Source organism: Ranitomeya variabilis, chromosome 8 (assembly GCF_051348905.1).
Source record: "Ranitomeya variabilis isolate aRanVar5 chromosome 8, aRanVar5.hap1, whole genome shotgun sequence".
NCBI lineage: Eukaryota > Metazoa > Chordata > Amphibia > Anura > Dendrobatidae > Ranitomeya > Ranitomeya variabilis.
Window position 1 is genome coordinate 210622950 of NC_135239.1, and position 19609 is coordinate 210642558.

Here is a 19609-nt window from a genome sequence, read left to right on the forward strand (position 1 = left end):
CGCAATGATACTAATGCATTGCCATGGCGGCGAGGGATCAATGGCGACTATAGAGGGAGATTTGTGTTATGTCTCGTACTGAGAATCGAACGAAAAATGTGAAACAGTCTATAGAAAAATAACAAGTGTTCTCCTCCCTGACAGAAGCGGAAACATGGGAGAGAAGTCAGGGTAGACGATAATAATGACCGGCCTGTCCTGTGTCCTCTGACCTTTGTCCCCTGCGTCTCCTGTCCTGTGTCTCCTGTCCTCTGTCACTTTTCCTGTGTCCTTTGACCTCTGTCCCCTGCCCTATGTCTCCTGTCCTGTGTCCTCTGTCCTGCCTCCTGTCCTCTGTCACATGTCCCCTGTCACTTGTCCTGTGTCCCCTGCCCTGTGTCCCGTCTCCTGTGTCCCGTCACTTGTCCTGTGTCCCCTGACGTGTCCCGTCACCTGTCCCATGTCCTCTGTCTCCTGTCCTGTGATCTATGTCCTCTGCCCTGTGTCCCCTGTCCCGTCTCCAATCCCCTGCCCTGTGTCCTCTGTTCCTTGTCTCCTATCCTGTGTCCCCTGTCCTGTTTCCTCTGTCTCCTGTCCTGTGTCCACTGTCACTTGTCCTGTGTCCCGTCTCCTTCCATCTGTCTCCTGTCCCTTGTCCTCTGTCCCCTGCCCTCTGTCCCTTGTCTCCTACCCTGTGTCCCCTGTCCTCTGTCTCCTGTCCTGTTTCCTCTATCTCCTGTCCTGTGTCCCCTGTCACTTGTCCTGTGTCCTCTGCCCCTTGTCTCCTGCCCTGTGTCCCCTGTCCCGTCTTCTGTCCTGTCTCCTGCCCTGTGTCCCCTGTCCCTTGTCACCTGCCCTGTGTCCCCTGTCGTTTTCTCTGTCTCCTGTCCTGTGTCCCCTGTCCTCTGTCACTTGTCCTGTGTCCCCTGCCCTGTGTCCTCTGTCCCTTGTCTCCTGTCCTGTGTCCCCTGTCCCGTGTCCCGTCACTTGTCCTGTGTCCCCTGTCCTCTGTCACTTGTTCTGTGTCCCGTCTCCTGTCCTCTGTCTCCTGTCCTGTGTCCTATGTCCTCTGTCACTTGTCCTGTGTCTCCTGTCCCTGGTCCCATCTCCTGTCCCCTGCCCTGTGTCCTCTGTCCCGTCTTCTGTCTCCCCTGTCCCGTCTTCTGTCTCCTGCCCTGTGTCCCCTGTCCTTTTTCCTCTGTCCTGTGTCCCCTGTCCAGTGCCCTCTGTCCCCTGCCCTGTATCCTCTGTCCCCCGCCCTGTGTTCTCTGTCCTTTGTCCTCTGCCCTGTGTCTCCTGTCCCTGGTCCCATCTCCTGTCCCCTGCCCTGTGTCCTCTGTCCCGTCTTCTGTCTCCTGCCCTGTGTCCCCTGTCCTGTTTCCTCTCTCCTGTGTCCCCTGTCCAGTGCCCTCTGTCCCCCGCCCTGTGTTCTCTGTCCTTTGTCCTCTGTCCTGTTTCCTCTGTCCTGTGTCCCGTCTCCTGCCCTGTGTCCTCTGTCCCGTCTTCTGTCTCCTGTCCTGTGTCCCCTGTCATGTTTCCTCTGTCCCCTGCCCTGTATCCTGCCCTGTGTTCTCTGTCCTTTGTCCTCTGCCCTGTGTCTCCTGTCCCTGGTCCCATCTTCTGTCCCCTGCCCTGTGTCCCCTGTCCCGTCTTCTGTCTCCTGCCCTGTGTCCTCTGCCCCGTCTTCTGTCTCCTGTCCTGTGTCCCCTGTCCTGTTTCCTCTGTCCACTGCCCTGTATCCTGCCCTGTGTTCTCTGTCCTTTGTCCTCTGCCCTGTGTCTCCTGTCCCTGGTCCTATCTCCTGTCCCCTGCCCTGTGTCCTCTGTCCTTTGTCCCTTGATCCGTGAGGTGACTGCATAGGGGACACATTATACGGTGCACACAGGACTCTGCATCTACAGCTGTGCGCGGAACCTTTGTACTTGGGAAACAAACTTCCCCTGTCCGGACCGGAAGTCGCTGTGCACCGCCGGAAGTGTTTCGTGCTGCTGAAGGCGCCGGGAGTTGCCACGTCTGACAGACACCGAAGAGGCGGAGAGCACAGCGGCCGGGAGCGGCACCATGGTGCGTATCATCCCCGCGGGGCACACTCCGGGCGGCCGCAGGGGGCGGGAGGAACAGGCCGGGGCTCCCGGAGGGAGAGGGCCACAGCCGAGTTCTGCTGTTACATAGGACTGCGGGCAGGGTGTTATACTTACATAGGACTGTAGGTGACGTTACATTCTTACCTAGGATTTAGGGCAGCATATGACATTTACATAGGACTGCGGATAACGTATGACGTTTACATGGAACTGCAAATAACAGTATTTACATAAAAGTGCAGGCAAGATAAATGTACTTAGGACTGCGGGGTATATACAACATGTTTACATAGGACTGCAGATTGCCATACATTTTTTTTCTACAAGTGAGGAGTCGTTTTCATAGTGCTGTCTGTAAGATGAACTATATTCTTAGGACTGCATGTGAGACAACATTCTTACATGGGGCTGCGGGTGATAGAACATTCTTACATGGGGCTGCGGGTGATAGAACATTCTTACATGGGGCTGCGGGTGATAGAACATTCTTACATGGGGCTGCGGGTGATAGAACATTCTTACATGGGGCTGCGGGTGATAGAACATTCTTACATGGGGCTGCGGGTGATAGAACATTCTTACATGGGGCTGCGGGTGATAGAACATTCTTACATGGGGCTGCGGGTGATAGAACATTCTTACATGGGGCTGCGGGTGATAGAACATTCTTACATGGGGCTGCGGGTGATAGAACATTCTTACATGGGGCTGCGGGTGATAGAACATTCTTACATGGGGCTGCGGGTGATAGAACATTCTTACATGGGGCTGCGGGTGATAGAACATTCTTACATGGGGCTGCGGGTGATAGAACATTCTTACATGGGGCTGCGGGTGATAGAACGTTCTTACATGGGGCTGCGGGTGATAGAACGTTCTTACATGGGGCTGCGGGTGATAGAACGTTCTTACATGGGGCTGCGGGTGATAGAACGTTCTTACATGGGGCTGCGGGTGATAGAACGTTCTTACATGGGGCTGCGGGTGATAGAACGTTCTTACATGGGGCTGCGGGTGATAGAACGTTCTTACATGGGGCTGCGGGTGATAGAACGTTCTTACATGGGGCTGCGGGTGATAGAACGTTCTTACATGGGGCTGCGGGTGATAGAACGTTCTTACATGGGGCTGCGGGTGATAGAACGTTCTTACATGGGGCTGCGGGTGATAGAACGTTCTTACATGGGGCTGCGGGTGATAGAACGTTCTTACATGGGGCTGCGGGTGATAGAACGTTCTTACATGGGGCTGCGGGTGATAGAACGTTCTTACATGGGGCTGCGGGTGATAGAACGTTCTTACATGGGGCTGCGGGTGATAGAACGTTCTTACATGGGGCTGCGGGTGATAGAACGTTCTTACATGGGGCTGCGGGTGATAGAACGTTCTTACATGGGGCTGCGGGTGATAGAACGTTCTTACATGGGGCTGCGGGTGATAGAACGTTCTTACATGGGGCTGCGGGTGATAGAACGTTCTTACATGGGGCTGCGGGTGATAGAACGTTCTTACATGGGGCTGCGGGTGATAGAACGTTCTTACATGGGGCTGCGGGTGATAGAACGTTCTTACATGGGGCTGCGGGTGATAGAACGTTCTTACATGGGGCTGCGGGTGATAGAACGTTCTTACATGGGGCTGCGGGTGATAGAACGTTCTTACATGGGGCTGCGGGTGATAGAACGTTCTTACATGGGGCTGTGGGTTATACAGTGTTCTTACATGGGGCTGTGGGTTATACAATGTTCTTACATGGGGTTGTGGGTGATACAGCATTTTTACATGGGGCTGCTACCCCACAATCTGGAATTTATTGTTTTTTTTTGAGGGTTTGCATCAGTTCATGTACAGAACGTGCCGACACTTGTGAACATTTTGTTTTCTTTTTATTGTGAAGTAAACAACAAATAAGACAAAATAACTGAAACCTTCAGTGTGCATAAATCCTCACCCCCCTACAGTCAGTACTGTGTGGAGCCTCCTTTTGCGGCAATTACAGCTGCAGTCGCTTTAGGTAAGTCTCTGAGATTTCCTCATCTTCCCACTGGGATTTTTTTCACATTCCTAAGTGAAAACTGCTCCAGCGCCTTCACGTTAGATGTTTCCTCTGGTGAACAGGGATCTTCACGTCTGACCACAGATTCTCCAGTGGATTCAGGTCTGGGCTGTGACTCGGCCGCTCCAGAACATTCACACGTTTCCCCTTACACCACTCGAGTGTGGCTTTAGCAGTTTGCTTTGGGTCATTGTCTTGTTGGAAGGTGAATCTCTGCCCCAGTCCCAAAGCACCGACAGACTGAGACAACTTTTACTGAAGAATATCCCTGTATTTCGCACCATCCATCTTCCCCTTGACTGAAACTATTTTCCTGTCCCTGCTGCCAGAAAACATCCTTATAGCATGATGCTGCCGCCACCATGTTTCACTGTGGGGATGATGTTCTTGGGGTGATGAATGAGCAGTGTTGGATTGGCACCAGACATAGCATTTCCCTTGGTGGCCAAAGAGCTCAATTTTGGTCTCATCTGACCACAGAACCTTCCTTCATACATTTGGGGAGTCTCCCACATGTCTTTTAGCAAATTGAAAACAAGCCTAAGGCCATGTGCACACGCTGCAGATTTCATTGCGGAATTTTCCGTAGCGGTTTTGATAAATCTGCAGTGCAAAACCGCTGCGGTTTTTACTGCGGATTTATTGCGGTTTCCACTGTGGTTTTTCACCTGCAGTTTCCTATTGGAGCAGGTGAAAAACCGCTGTGGAATCTGCACAAAGAATTGACATGCTGCGGAATAAACAACGCAGCATTTCCGCGCTGTATTTTCCGCAGCATGTGCACTGCGGATTTCATTTCCCATAGCTTTACATGGTACTGTAAATGCATGGGAAACAGCTGCGGATCTGCAGCTGCGGATCTGCAGCTGCGGATCTGCAGCTGCGGATCTGCAGCTGCGGATCTGCAGCTGCGGATCTGCAGCTGCGGATCTGCAGCTGCGGATCTGCAGCTGCGGATCTGCAGCTGCGGATCCGCAGCTTGTGCACATACCCTTACAGTTTTTGTGTATAAGTAAAGGCTTTTTTCTCCTCAGTCTGCCATGAAGGCCACCTCTATGGAGTGTATGGCTTATTGTGGTCTTATGGACAGATGCTCCAGTCTCTGCTGTTGAACTCTGCAGCTCCTTCAGGGTCACCTTTGGTCTCTGTGTTGCCCCTCTGATTAATGTCCTCCTTGCCCGGGCTTAGAGTTTTGGTGGGCTCCCTCTCTTGGCAGGTTAGTTGTGGTTCCATGTTCTTCCCATTTGATGATAACAGATGTGATGGTTCTCCAGGCGATCATCAAAGATTGGAATATTTTTTTGCAGCCCAACTCTGACTTCTACATCTCAACGACTTTGTCCCTGACTTGCTTGGAGATCTCCTTGGTCTTCATGGTGTTGTTTGGAGATCTCATTGGTTTTCATGGTGTTGTTTGGAGATCTCATTGGTTTTCATGGTGTTGTTTGGAGATCTCATTGGTTTTCATGGTGTTGTGTGGAGATCTCATTGGTTTTCATGGTGTTGTGTGGAGATCTCCTTGGTCGTCATGGTGTTGTGTGGAGACCTCCTTGGTCTTCGTGGTGGTGTTTGGAGATCTCCTTGTTCTTCATGGTGTTGTGTGGAGATCTCATTGGTTTTCATGGTGTTGTGTGGAGATCTCCTTGGTCTTCATGGTGTTGTGTGGAGATCTCCTTGGTCTTCGTGGTGGTGTTTGGAGATCTCCTTGGTCTTCGTGGTGGTGTTTGGAGATCTCCTTGGTCTTCGTGGTGGTGTTTGGAGATCTCCTTGGTCTTCGTGGTGGTGTTTGGAGATCTCCTTGGTCTTCGTGGTGGTGTTTGGAGATCTCCTTGGTCTTCGTGGTGGTGTTTGGAGATCTCCTTGGTCTTCGTGGTGGTGTTTGGAGATCTCCTTGGTCTTCGTGGTGGTGTTTGGAGATCTCCTTGGCCTTCGCGGTGGTGTTTGGTTAGTGGTGCCTCTTGTTAATGGTGTTGCAGCATCTGTGACCTTTTTGAAAAGGTAAAGTGTATATACTGAGAGCAATGTGACACTTAGGACGTCCTCCTGAGTTCTACGAAGGTAATTGCACCACAAAGTTTTAGGGGCTTTCAAGCAAAACGGGTGAATACATTTGCACATGACAATTTGTAGTTATTTGATCCCAATAAATGTAATTTATGCCTATATTTTTTCTCACTTCACTAACTTAGACTATTTAGTGCTGATGCATCACACACAAATCAGGTGACAAAAATATTTAAACACAGGTTGTAATGTAACAAAATAGGCAAAAAGCCAAGGGGGTGATAAGTTTTGCAAGCCATTATACATGGGGCTGCAGGTGAGACGACATCCTTGCATGGGGCTGCTGGTGAGGCGGCATTCTTAAGTGGGGCTGCGGGTGAGGCGGCATTCTTAAGCGGGGCTGCGGGTGAGGCGGCATTCTTAAGCGGGGCTGCGGGTGAGGCGGCATTCTTAAGCGGGGCTGCGGGTGAGGCGGCATTCTTAAGCGGGGCTGCGGGTGAGGCGGCATTCTTAAGCGGGGCTGCGGGTGAGGTGGCATCCTTTTGTGGGGCTGCGGGTGAGGCTGCTTGTAGTGGGAGCGGGGTTTTCCCTGATGGTACACGGGTCTGTGCTGTAATGAACGGTCTGTGTGTCACCTGTGTACTCGCACACGTCATCTGAACTCCAACCTTTCTTTTCTCAGGTTTCTGTAATCAACACTGTGGACACCTCCCACGAGGATATGATTGTGAGTGGACGATCCGGCTTCTTATCTGACATTTACCTTTCTGTAGAGATTTCACCTGCTGCTGTGTACAGGAAACGAGCAGCATTCGGCAGCCAGGGCAAACGCCCCAATGTAAAGTGAGGAGCCCTAAATGCTGCTAATGGCTGCTGCACACGCACCTCTATTGCTCCTGTGTGTCCCCCTTTGCTCTGCTGGGGGTTTGCTCTTATCAGAATGAATCTCCTTCCCCCTCTGGCAGCTGACAATGTTGCCATTTCTTACTTCCCCTGTAGGAGCTCATCTGTACTACCGTGTGCTGCCGAGACTTCTCCTTCCCTGACAGTTAGGGAGAAAGCTATTCCTATTGGGTGCATGCAGTGAACAGAGGGTCACTATGCAGAGACCTGGGGAGAGTGATTGATAAGTGCAACCACCATGACTCGGTCCGTTAAGTGGATGTGCACATTGCTGCCCCCTGGTGTTCACAGTGCACGACATGCTGTGTTCTAGCCTTTGGTGGTCAGAACCTGCTGCTCTATCCCTGCCGTCAGTATTGCCGGTGTTACCCTTCACGTCCCTTTTGAGTCCCTTCTATCGTGTTTGTCCTTTGTGTATTTGGACAATTTACGAGAATGTTCTGTTCTTGTTTTTTTTTCAGCACGACGCTCAGATGGATTATTACGGCACTCGTCTGGCCACCTGCTCCTCCGACCGATCCGTGAAGATCTTTGATGTAAAGAATGGCGGTCAGATCCTGATTGCTGATCTGCGGGGGTGAGCGAGGCTGACCATAACGTAACACAGATCACAGTCACCAGGCCGAACTCTGACAGGAAGGCAATAATCCTAAAAACAGGCCCCGGAGAAGAAACGACCCCAGTTCTCAGGATTGGCATCGGTTTCAGTGGTCGGGCCCCCATGTATTCCAGGGGATGTGCCATCAGTCTGTCCCCCTCCTTCATGCAGCTGCACACCAATGTGCGCAGTCGCTAAATGTCGTATGTCCGGGATCAAGGAAGGTTTCATCTTCTCTGATCTCGATCATTTAACATAAATGGGGTCCGCCATGACTAGTAGTGCACCGTATACCACACATTGTAGATGTGGTCAACAGAGTGAGGCTGGAAATATTAAAATTAACATTTACCATAATAACTTCCAAAAAGTTTTTCTGTTCTGTCAAACTTAAAAATGGCTAAAAGTTAGTTGTAAAGGCTGCAGGTTGTGTTTTTTTTTTTTCATCGTTCCACAACTTTCGGATTTGCGTTGCAGACACGAGGGGCCGGTGTGGCAGGTGGCCTGGGCTCATCCCATGTACGGAAACATCCTGGCGTCCTGCTCCTATGACCGTAAGGTTATTATATGGAAAGAAGAGAACGGGACCTGGGACAAGACGTACGAGTACACCGGCCACGACTCTTCAGGTGATGACGCCTGGCAGTATGATGGGGGTAGTAGTGCAGCAGTTGTGGTGGTCTGCACTTGTTGCCTCCCCTCCCCATGAACTGTTCTGATATCAGACGACACTTGCAGCTTGTAATTCTGTTTTGTGTCCGGTTCAGTGAATTCTGTGTGCTGGGCCCCTCATGACTTTGGGCTGATGTTGGCCTGCGGCAGTTCAGATGGTGCCATTTCCCTCCTCACCTACACGGGTGACGGCCCCTGGGACGTAAAAAAAATCAGCAACGCTCACACGGTAAGTGCCGGTAAATACACGGTTTTACCCTACTATATAACACCAGTAGGGGGCAGTGCAAGCACTTTAGATAAGATGTCCTCCATGGGGCCTACTGCGGTCTCAGTGTAGACGTTCCTGTACCTGTCACATATAGATCGGGTGTAACGCGGTCAGCTGGTCTCCCTCTGTCGTCCCGGGCAGTTTAGTGGATCAGCCGTCTGGACAGAGGCCAAACTACATCAAGAGGTTTGTCTCTGGTGGATGCGACAACCTGGTAAAGATCTGGAGGTAAGTGACAACTTAGGTTCTACCTGCGACTCATATAAGTGAAGTCAATCCCCTATTACTTCAGGTTACAGGGGGTTGCAGCTAAACTGCAGGACATGATGCGGGTCCCCCCGATACCTGTCCCCTATTAGATGAGGTGCAGTCGAGCTCCTGTGGTCGCAGCATGTGTTCTGCCTCAGTACTTAGGAGCAGATGGACGGTCGCCCACAGTCCGTACCTCATGTCATTGCATTGGTCATGGCAGCTTTCTGGATGGATTATAGGTGGTAGGACTGAGACAAGTCGCGTCCAGGATGTAATCCGTAAGAATCAGACCGTTAGGCCATGTTCACACGTGCTGTATCCGCTGCAGAATCTCCCCCAGGTGGAAGTTTGTAGTCCACAGAAAAGTGACATAGTGGATGACAAGCTTCACCCAGACACTGGGAAATTAAATCCATATCCATTTATGTCAGATTTTCCCAATTGACTTCAGCTGTGATATCGAGACTCCACAACAAGCCGCCGTTGTTGCAGATTTTGGGGCAGAATTTCTGGTGTACATTGGGTAAATTGGAAGAAATATGGCGCCGCTCGCCTCCCCTGGTCTCTGTATAACACAGCCTCCTGCATTAATGTCATTGTGGCATCGGTCACATGGACAAGATTGGCAAAAGGAAGCGTCAGGAGAGGGGAGAATAGCGTTTGGGGTTTTTATGGACATTTCATGTTAACCCAATCTTCTGCCATAAATCCTCACTAACTTGGGTGCTGATTCTTGAGGAAATGTGTGAATGAAGCAGGTATAAGGCAGGATTATATAGAGGTGATACCAGCCGATGTAACGGGGCCTCTGCTTGTGCCACAGGGAAGAGGACGGGCAGTGGAAGGAAGATCAGAAGCTGGAGGCGCACAGTGACTGGGTGCGGGACGTGGCCTGGGCCCCCTCCATCGGTCTCCCTACCAGCACCATCGCCAGCTGTTCTCAGGTAACGCCGGCCGGGGCGGTCCGTGGTGTGACGGTGGAGGGGTCCGCGTGTCGTTTCCTGAATCGCTCGTCTTTTTGCAGGACGGCAGAGTTTACATCTGGACTTGTGACGACCCGACCAGTAACAGCTGGACCCCAAAATTGCTGCACAAATTTAACGATGTCGTCTGGCACGTGAGCTGGTCCATCACCGCCAACATCCTGGCCGTGTCTGGGGGCGATAACAAGGTATGGTGCACGGCGGAAGAGCCAAGCGGGCCGGTGCATTAACTCCATCTCTATTAACCCCTTCACTCCTCCTGTTTCCAGGTGACCTTGTGGAAGGAGTCGGTGGACGGTCAGTGGGCGCTGATCAGCGATGTAAACAAGGGACAAGGGGCCGTGTCTGCGGCGACAGACGGACACCAGAACGAGCAGTGACCCCTCTGTGCCTCCGGACCCTGAATTCAGACTCTCTGCTATATAGAAATCTCAGAAGGACAATTCCCCAAAGCTTTTATTAACGCTTTCATGGCCAAAATGGAACTGCAGATCCTCTCCCTAAGATCTGACTTTAGGACATTTTTTTGTCTTATTTTCCAATAGACTTTTTTTGTGAAGATGAATATTTGACACATAGATTTTCAGCGTCTGGTGGCTGCCATATTGTATCGGAGACCAGGACCTGTTATTCGATCGTTCTATTAATTTATGGCCCCTAGGTCCCGTAGACAACGGCATGCTGCTCCTCGAGGGAGTTATTGGTTATTAGTGCAGCTTGTGGTATGGGAAGGGGTAATTAAAGGGATTTTCCACTTGTCGTCCTTATTATACCGTGAGCCTAAGTGCTCTAAAAACAATAAAAAGCACCTACCGCTCCTGTGCTGCTCATCACGTTCCCCACCGCTCACCTTTCCTCATTTTCTGGAGTGTTTGGGGACTGAGGAACGCTTCCTCCCTGCTGCAGCTGCTGATTGGCACGGGATTATGAATGTTGTGGCTGGTTGGCAAGTTTGTGCTTAATTTTAAGATCGGACTTGGGCCCTTTGTAAAAATAAAAAACATAAAAACACATTTGAAAACCCCTTTAAGTGATCCCAGAAGTCACGTCCTTCATAGTAGCCTCAGACTGGAGACCGCCCAATGTTCCCACAATCGTTTCCTTTTATAAAACTGAAATTTTGCTCTTTATTTGTAAACGTTTTGTTTAATTCTTGGAATAAAATATTGAATTATTTTATGTTTCTTTTGCTTCTGATTTGCAGAATCTCTACAATTGCTTTACTATATACTTTATATGGCTGCGCTGTGAGCTCAGAAACCCTGTGACTGCCTGTCAGGTGGTGACCGGCGATTATTGCAGCGGAGGTACTACCTGCTATACAACAGACTTCCTATCCACCCCTCACAGACTTGTAGATGTCATTGTCACAGAGCAGAGGAAGCTCGAGGCGCCGTCACATTTCTAATTGCCCTCGTACTTTGGCACCTTGGTCTCTACTGCTAAGTGTCGGCCGCTGTCTCCCATCTGTGCGCGGCCTGTTGTCAAGTGTCATCCATCTATAGGAGCAGATATGCTGAGATGAGATACAGATAGTGGGGGGCAGAGGAAATCTTTATTGGAAATAGGGTCTTTATACAGGAAATGTGCACTCCTATCTGTCACACTACTGGGAGGTGGCTTTCCATTAACGCAGACACTGCCAGAAGCAGTGTGTATGTCAGGAAGTTCCAGCACATATAGTTCTGGCAGAATACTAATGAAAAGGAATTGCCCACGGAAACAGTGGATGGGAAAATGCAGAATCAGGGAGTTAGGACAGTTCCTGGCCATATTAGACTGGTATCTGCACCAAAATCAATGGGGGAGAAGGGGACAGGAGAACAGGAACACCATATGTACAATTGTGTGGAAGGACAGGAGCAAAGACAAAACATCTATGGATGATGCTGGAACAGGAGACTAATATCTGCCCCCTGATCACTGAAGGCAGAAATATATCGGCTGCATGTCCTGAAGACGTTCAGGGATTACAATAGATGAAGACAGAAGATGCGGTCAGGAAGGAGAAGGGTCACAGAAACTAATCCATAGTCACAGCGCTGCCCTAATGGTGGAGAAGGAAAATCAGCCAAAGGGCAGAATCTGTGGAAAATAAACATCAGGTGAACATCCTGTAAAGCTACTACTACATACCTAATCTCCAGCATTATACCCCAGAGCTGCACTCACTATTCTGCTGGTGCAGTCACTGTGTACATACATTACATTACTGATCCCGAGTTACCTCCTGTATTATACTCCAGAGCTGCACTCACTATTCTGCTGGTGCAGTCACTGTGTACATACATTACATTACTGATCCCGAGTTACCTCCTGTATTATACTCCAGAGCTGCACTCACTATTCTGCTGGTGCAGTCACTGTGTACATACATTACATTACTGATCCTGAGTTACCTCCTGTATTATACCCCAGAGCTGCACTCACTATTCTGCTGGTGCAGTCACTGTGTACATACATTACATTACTGATCCTGAGTTACATCCTGTATTATACCCCAGAGCTGCACTCACTATTCTGCTGGTGCAGTCACTGTGTACATACATTACATTACTGATCCTGAGTTACATCCTGTATTATACTCCAGAGCTGCACTCACTATTCTGCTGGTGCAGTCACTGTGTACATACATTACTGATCCTGAGTTACATCCTGTATTATACCCCAGAGCTGCACTCACTATTCTGCTGGTGCAGTCACTGTGTACATACATTACTGATCCTGGGTTACATCCTGTATTATACTTCAGAGCTGCACTCACTATTCTGCTGGTGCAGTCACTGTGTACATACATTACATTACTGATCCTGAGTTACATCCTGTATTATACTCCAGAGCTGCACTCACTATTCTGCTGGTGCAGTCACTGTGTACATACATTACTGATCCTGAGTTACCTCCTGTATTATACCCCAGAGCTGCACTCACTATTCTGCTGGTGCAGTCACTGTGTACATACATTACATTACTGATCCTGCGTTACCTCCTGTATTATACCCCAGAGCTGCACTCACTATTCTGCTGGTGCAGTCACTGTGTACATACATTACATTACTGATCCTGAGTTACATCCTGTATTATACCCCAGAGCTGCACTCACTATTCTGCTGGTGCAGTCACTGTGTACATACATTACATTACTGATCCTGAGTTACATCCTGTATTATACCCCAGAGCTGCACTCACTATTCTGCTGGTGCAGTCACTGTGTACATACATTACATTACTGATCCTGTGTTACATCCTGTATTATACCCCAGAGCTGCACTCACTGTTCTGCTGGTGCAGTCACTGTGTACATACATTACTGATCCTGCGTTACCTCCTGTATTATACCCCAGAGCTGCACTCACTATTCTGCTTGTGCAGTCACTGTGCACATACATTACATTACTGATCCTGAGCTACATCCTGTATTATACCCCAGAGCTGCACTCACTATTCTGCTGGTGCAGTCACTATGTACATACATTACTGATCCTGAGTTACCTCCTGTATTATACCCCAGAGCTGCACTCACTATTCTGCTGGTGCAGTCACTGTGTACATACATTACATTACTGATCCTGTGTTACATCCTACATTATACTCCAGAGCTGCACTCACTATTCTGCTGGTGCAGTCACTGTGTACATACATTACATTACTGATCCTGAGTTACCTCCTGTATTATACCCCAGAGCTGCACTCACTATTCTGCTGGTGCAGTCACTGTGTACATATATTACATTAGTGATCCGGAGTTACATCCTGTAGTATACCCCAGAGCTGCACTCACTATTCTGCTGGTGCAGTCACTGTGTACATACAATACATTACTGATCCGGAGTTACATCCTGTAGTATACCCCAGAGCTGCACTCACTATTCTGCTGGTGCAGTCACTGTGTACATACATTATATTACTGATCCTGAGCTACATCCTGTATTATACCCCAGAGCTGCACTCACTATTCTGCTGGTGCAGTCACTGTGTACATACATTACATTACTGATCCTGAGTTACATCCTGTATTATACCCCAGAGCTGCACTCACTATTCTGCTGGTGCAGTCACTGTGTACATACATTATATTACTGATCCTGCGTTACCTCCTGTATTATACCCCAGAGCTGCACTCACTATTCTGCTGGTGCAGTCACTGTGTACATACATTACATTACTGATCCTGAGTTACATCCTGTATTATACCCCAGAGCTGCACTCACTATTCTGCTGGTGCAGTCACTGTGTACATACAATACATTACTGATCCGGAGTTACATCCTGTAGTATACCCCAGAGCTGCACTCACTATTCTGCTGGTGCAGTCACTGTGTACATACATTATATTACTGATCCTGAGCTACATCCTGTATTATACCCCAGAGCTGCACTCACTATTCTGCTGGTGCAGTCACTGTGTACATACATTATATTACTGATCCTGCGTTACCTCCTGTATTATACCCCAGAGCTGCACTCACTATTCTGCTGGTGCAGTCACTGTGTACATACATTACATTACTGATCCTGAGTTACATCCTGTATTATACCCCAGAGCTGCACTCACTATTCTGCTGGTGCAGTCACTGTGTACATACATTACATTACTGATCCTGAGTTACCTCCTGTATTATACCCCAGAGCTGCACTCACTATTCTGCTGGTGCAGTCACTGTGTACATACATTATATTACTGATCCTGCGTTACCTCCTGTATTATACCCCAGAGCTGCACTCACTATTCTGCTGGTGCAGTCACTGTGTACATACATTACATTACTGATCCTGAGTTACATCCTGTATTATACCCCAGAGCTGCACTCACTATTCTGCTGGTGCAGTCACTGTGTACATACATTACATTACTGATCCTGAGTTACGTCCTGTATTATACCCCAGAGCTGCACTCACTATTCTGCTGGTGCAGTCACTGTGTACATACATTACATTACTGATCCTGAGTTACCTCCTGTATTATACCCCAGAGCTGCACTCACTATTCTGCTGGTGCAGTCACTGTGTACATACATTATATTACTGATCCTGCGTTACCTCCTGTATTATACCCCAGAGCTGCACTCACTATTCTGCTGGTGCAGTCACTGTGTACATACATTACATTACTGATCCTGAGTTACATCCTGTATTATACCCCAGAGCTGCACTCACTATTCTGCTGGTGCAGTCACTGTGTACATACATTACATTACTGATCCTGAGTTACATCCTGTATTATACTCCAGAGCTGCACTCACTATTCTGCTGGTGCAGTCACTGTGTACATACATTACATTACTGATCCTGAGTTACATCCTGTATTATACCCCAGAGCTGCACTCACTATTCTGCTGGTGCAGTCACTGTGTACACACATTACATTACTGATCCTGAGTTACCTCCTGTATTATATCCCAGAGCTGCACTCACTATTCTGCTGGTGCAGTCACTGTGTACATACATTACTGATCCTGAGTTACATCCTGTATTATACCCCAGAGCTGCACTCACTATTCTGCTGGTGCAGTCACTGTGTACATACATTACATTACTGATCCTGAGTTACATCCTGTATTATACCCCAGAGCTGCACTCACTATTCTGCTGGTGCAGTCACTGTGTACATACATTACATTACTGATCCTGAGTTACATCCTGTATTATACCCCAGAGCTGCACTCACTATTCTGCTGGTGCAGTCACTGTGTACATACATTACATTACTGATCCTGAGTTACATCCTGTATTGTACCCCAGAGCTGCACTCACTATTCTGCTGGTGCAGTCACTGTGTACATACATTACATTACTGATCCTGAGTTACATCCTGTATTATCCTCCAGAGCTGCGCTCACTATTCTGCTGGTGCAGTCACTGTGTACATACATTACTGATCCTGAATTACATCCTGTATTATACCCCAGAGCTGCACTCACTATTCTGCTGGTGCAGTCACTGTGTACATACATTACATTACTGATCCTGAGTTACATCCTGTATTATCCTCCAGAGCTGCGCTCACTACATACATGACATTGTTGCCCATCCTCGGGTACATGACTCCGTTCCTCGGTGACATATATTTGTTCTCGCCGTCTCTGACTTTTCCGTTCTGATGTAGATGGAAATATCCGCAGACAAACACGACATCAGAGCAATAATAGAAATTCTTCCTGCTCCCTCCTGCACTATCAGTGTCAGGTCCCCGGGGTCAGCACAGCGGCCGCGGTCACAATGGCGGCTCTCGTCATTCCCTCGTTGTGTTGGTTCAGTCGCCTCCATTTTTCTTCGGTCTTTCCTATAAATATGCCGCGGACTTCAGGGTGTGAACTTTCCCGTGAAGCTTCTTGTACGTCACATCTCCAGGTATTGACCATTTTCGCTTTGGACTCAATGTAACGTTTTTTCCCATTTTGCAGATCTCCAGCGACGATGTTGGGTAAAGCTTCGCTCTGCGCCATCGTCCTGTTTTGCCTTCTGTGGACGGAGGACGTGGAGGGCGGATCGAGCTTCCTAAGTCCGGCAGATATGCAGAAAAACGCAGTAAGTGGAGAGCAGCGATCACCAAACTGCAGCATTCTGGCAAAACTGCAACTCCCAGCATCCTTTTACTGTCGCCGTACGGGCACATGCAGAGTGATGAAGTTTTGCCATATCTAGAAAGCTGCAACTTGGGGGGAAAAACTGCAAAAATAACTGTAATTTGACCATATGTCATACACTAGTCACATCCAGAGCTGCATTCACAGTTCTGCTATTTTCTCCTTAGATTTAAGGCAAGCACATCATACTGATGCATCCTGCTGGTTCGGCGTCTGCAGCCTGCCTTCAGTGCATTATAGCAGCTCACAGCATAGACCCAAGATAGGGGACAGTGAGCAGAATTGTGAGCGCAGCTCTGGGAGTTTTCTAATGAATTATGTATATAGATTTTTTTTTACCTCTAAGTTTTTTCCAGGGCAAGAAAATACCAAAAAAGCTGCAGTACAATAATATGGGCCGCAGGGAGGCCGGAGACTCCATGGGGGATGTCACAGACGAACGTTCTGAAGATCAGGAAGAGATTGGGGTCTGTATATTGTGGGGTGCTGAAACGTGGGGTGCAGCTGCCTGAATTGTGCACCCACTAGGTCTGTGCCCCCGCTGGATCTGTGTTCCCACTGGGTCTGGGCCCCGCTGGATCTGTTCCCCCATCTTCCCTTAGTCTTCTCTATTCCAGGTGACGATCCCTCTGGATGTTAACATGATGGTGACTCGGGAGCAGATCTGGAGGCAGAAAGCGGCCATAGAAAACCTCCTGCTCGGACTGTTCGCCCTCGGCTCCCCTGAAGGTACAGAACCCTGTGTTCCTGCTGCACGTGTGACGCTATAACCTGGGGAGGAGGGTTCATTGTCCAGAAAGTCACCCGGGTTATAGAACACGAATAGGTCAGTGGCCGCCAATGTATCCCACAACCGTGTCAATGCCTGTTGGGACAGACCTGAGACCTTGGCGGAGTGAGGAGACAATGGAAGGGTGAGACAATGGAGGAGTGAGGGGACAATGGCGGGGTGAGACAATGGAGGAGTGAGGAGACAATGGCGGGGTGAGGAGACAATGGAAGGGTGAGACAATGGAGGAGTGAGGGGACAATGGCGGGGTGAGACAATGGAGGAGTGAGGAGACAATGGCGGGGTGAGGAGACAATGGAGGAATGAGGAGACAATGGCAGAGTGAGGAGACAGTGGAAGGGTGAGACAATGGAGGAGTGAGGGGACAGTGGAGGAGTGAGGGGACAACGGCAGAGTGAGGGGACAGTGGCAGAGTGAGGGAACAATGGCAGAGTGAGGGGACAGTGGAGGAGTGAGGGGACAACGGCAGAGTGAGGGACAATGGAAGGGTGAGACAAAGGAGGAGTGAGGGGACAATGGCGGGGTGAGGAGACAGTGGAGGAGTGAGGAGACAATGGCAGAGTGAGGAGACAATGGCAGAGTGAGGGGACAACGGAAGAGTGAGGGGACAACGGAAGAGTGAGGGGACAACGGAAGAGTGAGGGGACAACGGAAGAGTGAGGGGACAGTGGCAGAGTGAGGGGACAGTGGCAGAGTGAGGAGACAATGGCAGAGTGAGGAGACAATGGCAGAGTGAGGGAACAATGGCAGAGTGAGGGGACAGTGGAGGAGTGAGGGGACAATGGCAGAGTGAGGGACAATGGAAGGGTGAGACAAAGGAGGAGTGAGGGGACAATGGCGGGGTGAGGAGACAGTGGAGGAGTGAGGAGACAATGGCAGAGTGAGGAGACAATGGAAGAGTGAGGGGACAACGGAAGAGTGAGGGGACAACGGAAGAGTGAGGGGACAGTGGCAGAGTGAGGGGACAATGGCAGAGTGAGGGAACAATGGCAGAGTGAGGGGACAGTGGAGGAGTGAGGGGACAATGGAAGGGTGAGACAAAGGAGGAGTGAGGGGACAATGGCGGGGTGAGGAGACAGTGGAGGAGTGAGGAGACAATGGCAGAGTGAGGAGACAATGGAAGAGTGAGGGGACAACGGAAGAGTGAGGGGACAATGGAAGGGTGAGACAATTGAGTGAGGGGAACAATGGAGGAGTGAGGAGACGATGGCGGAGTGAGGGGACAATGGTAGAGTGAGGAGACGATGGCGGGGTGAGGAGACAATGGCAGAGTGAGGAGACAATGGCTGTGAGGAGACAATGGCTGAGTGAGGGGCCCCTCATCTGGAGCTGCCAAAACCACTAGACAAAGTGAAGGATGGCTGCAAACAGCGGCTCTCCCTCCAGCAGCAGAGCGGCACATGGGGTTTATATCTCTGATCACTAAACTATCAGCGATCGTCCATTCTGATCCCGCGGTTAAAGGGATGTTCCAGTTTATAAAATGTGACCCTCATTGAAAGCATGCGACGCAACGTTATAAACCTCACCGCTCAGCGAGTGACCACCTGCAGTTCATCATCACTTTGCTGCTCGGACATTAGGCGTTTATAGGAGGGGAACTAATGTGAGCGGCTCTGTAGTGGAGGAGCACAATATGAAATGCACAAGAGGGCGGAGACTGCAGGAGGAGCTCAGCTTAGAATGAATGTCAGTAGTGCATCATGGGAATTGTAGTCTGCGACCGAATTCAAAAGGCAAAACACATAGGGGGCAAAAGTGCGACCAAAAAGGCAATTACACAAACACTGGAATGCCCCTTTAGGAGTCTTAAGTATAATCGTTGGCCTCCTGTAAGATGCTGCGGGCACCGTTATACCAGACGTCTCCTCCTATATATTGCTGGGGCAGGTCGGACCCCAATGATTTGGATATAATAGAAGATCCCAGTGGCACGTCATGATGGAGGAAGAGAAGAGTTCCCTTTAATAAAAAGTCTGATAATGAAAGAACTAACACCAAAGCCGAGCGTTATCAGCTATAATGTGTTGCGTAACATATATATATATATATATCTTATCCCGCACTCGCATGTACCATGATTTCTAGGAGTTTCTTCTCTTTATGTCACCAGAGCCCCAGGAGGAGGACTAGCCATCCGCACCCCATGCCCACCGCCGCAGGACCCCATCCTGTCAATCATTGCACGAACCTTTCCATTAAATAAAATAGATGTTTACAAGCAATTTATCCGTCTTGTGGTTATTTCTGACTGTCACGTCCCAGCCATTTATCAGGACACAATTCACCGCTCCGGCAAAAAAACAGGAGCTGGAGCCGCCAAAAATCGTGTGTGGCGTCTACAGATCACAGGTTGTTGGATATTTTCTCTATGTTGGTTGAAAGGACAAATCCTTCCAGGTGCGATGTCAGAGCGGAGTGTTATACGCC

At 49.4% G+C, this 19609-nt stretch overlaps 2 protein-coding genes across 2 annotated transcripts; both read left to right on the forward strand.

The window, feature by feature from the left end:
• Positions 1–1903: 1903 nt before the first annotated feature.
• Positions 1904–10981, forward strand: SEC13 (SEC13 homolog, nuclear pore and COPII component). The gene is made up of 9 exons (XM_077276733.1): positions 1904–2043; positions 6806–6850; positions 7488–7603; positions 8102–8253; positions 8392–8525; positions 8662–8795; positions 9643–9763; positions 9844–9990; positions 10072–10981. The coding sequence occupies exons 1-9, from the start codon at positions 2041–2043 to the stop codon at positions 10180–10182; spliced, it is 963 nt and encodes a 320-aa protein (XP_077132848.1). The 5' UTR covers positions 1904–2040; the 3' UTR covers positions 10183–10981.
• Positions 10982–16210: 5229 nt separating this feature from the next.
• LOC143788854 (ghrelin-like) lies at positions 16211–17159 on the forward strand. The gene is made up of 3 exons (XM_077278766.1): positions 16211–16330; positions 16746–16856; positions 17007–17159. The coding sequence occupies exons 1-3, from the start codon at positions 16220–16222 to the stop codon at positions 17157–17159; spliced, it is 375 nt and encodes a 124-aa protein (XP_077134881.1). The 5' UTR covers positions 16211–16219.
• Positions 17160–19609: the final 2450 nt, after the last annotated feature.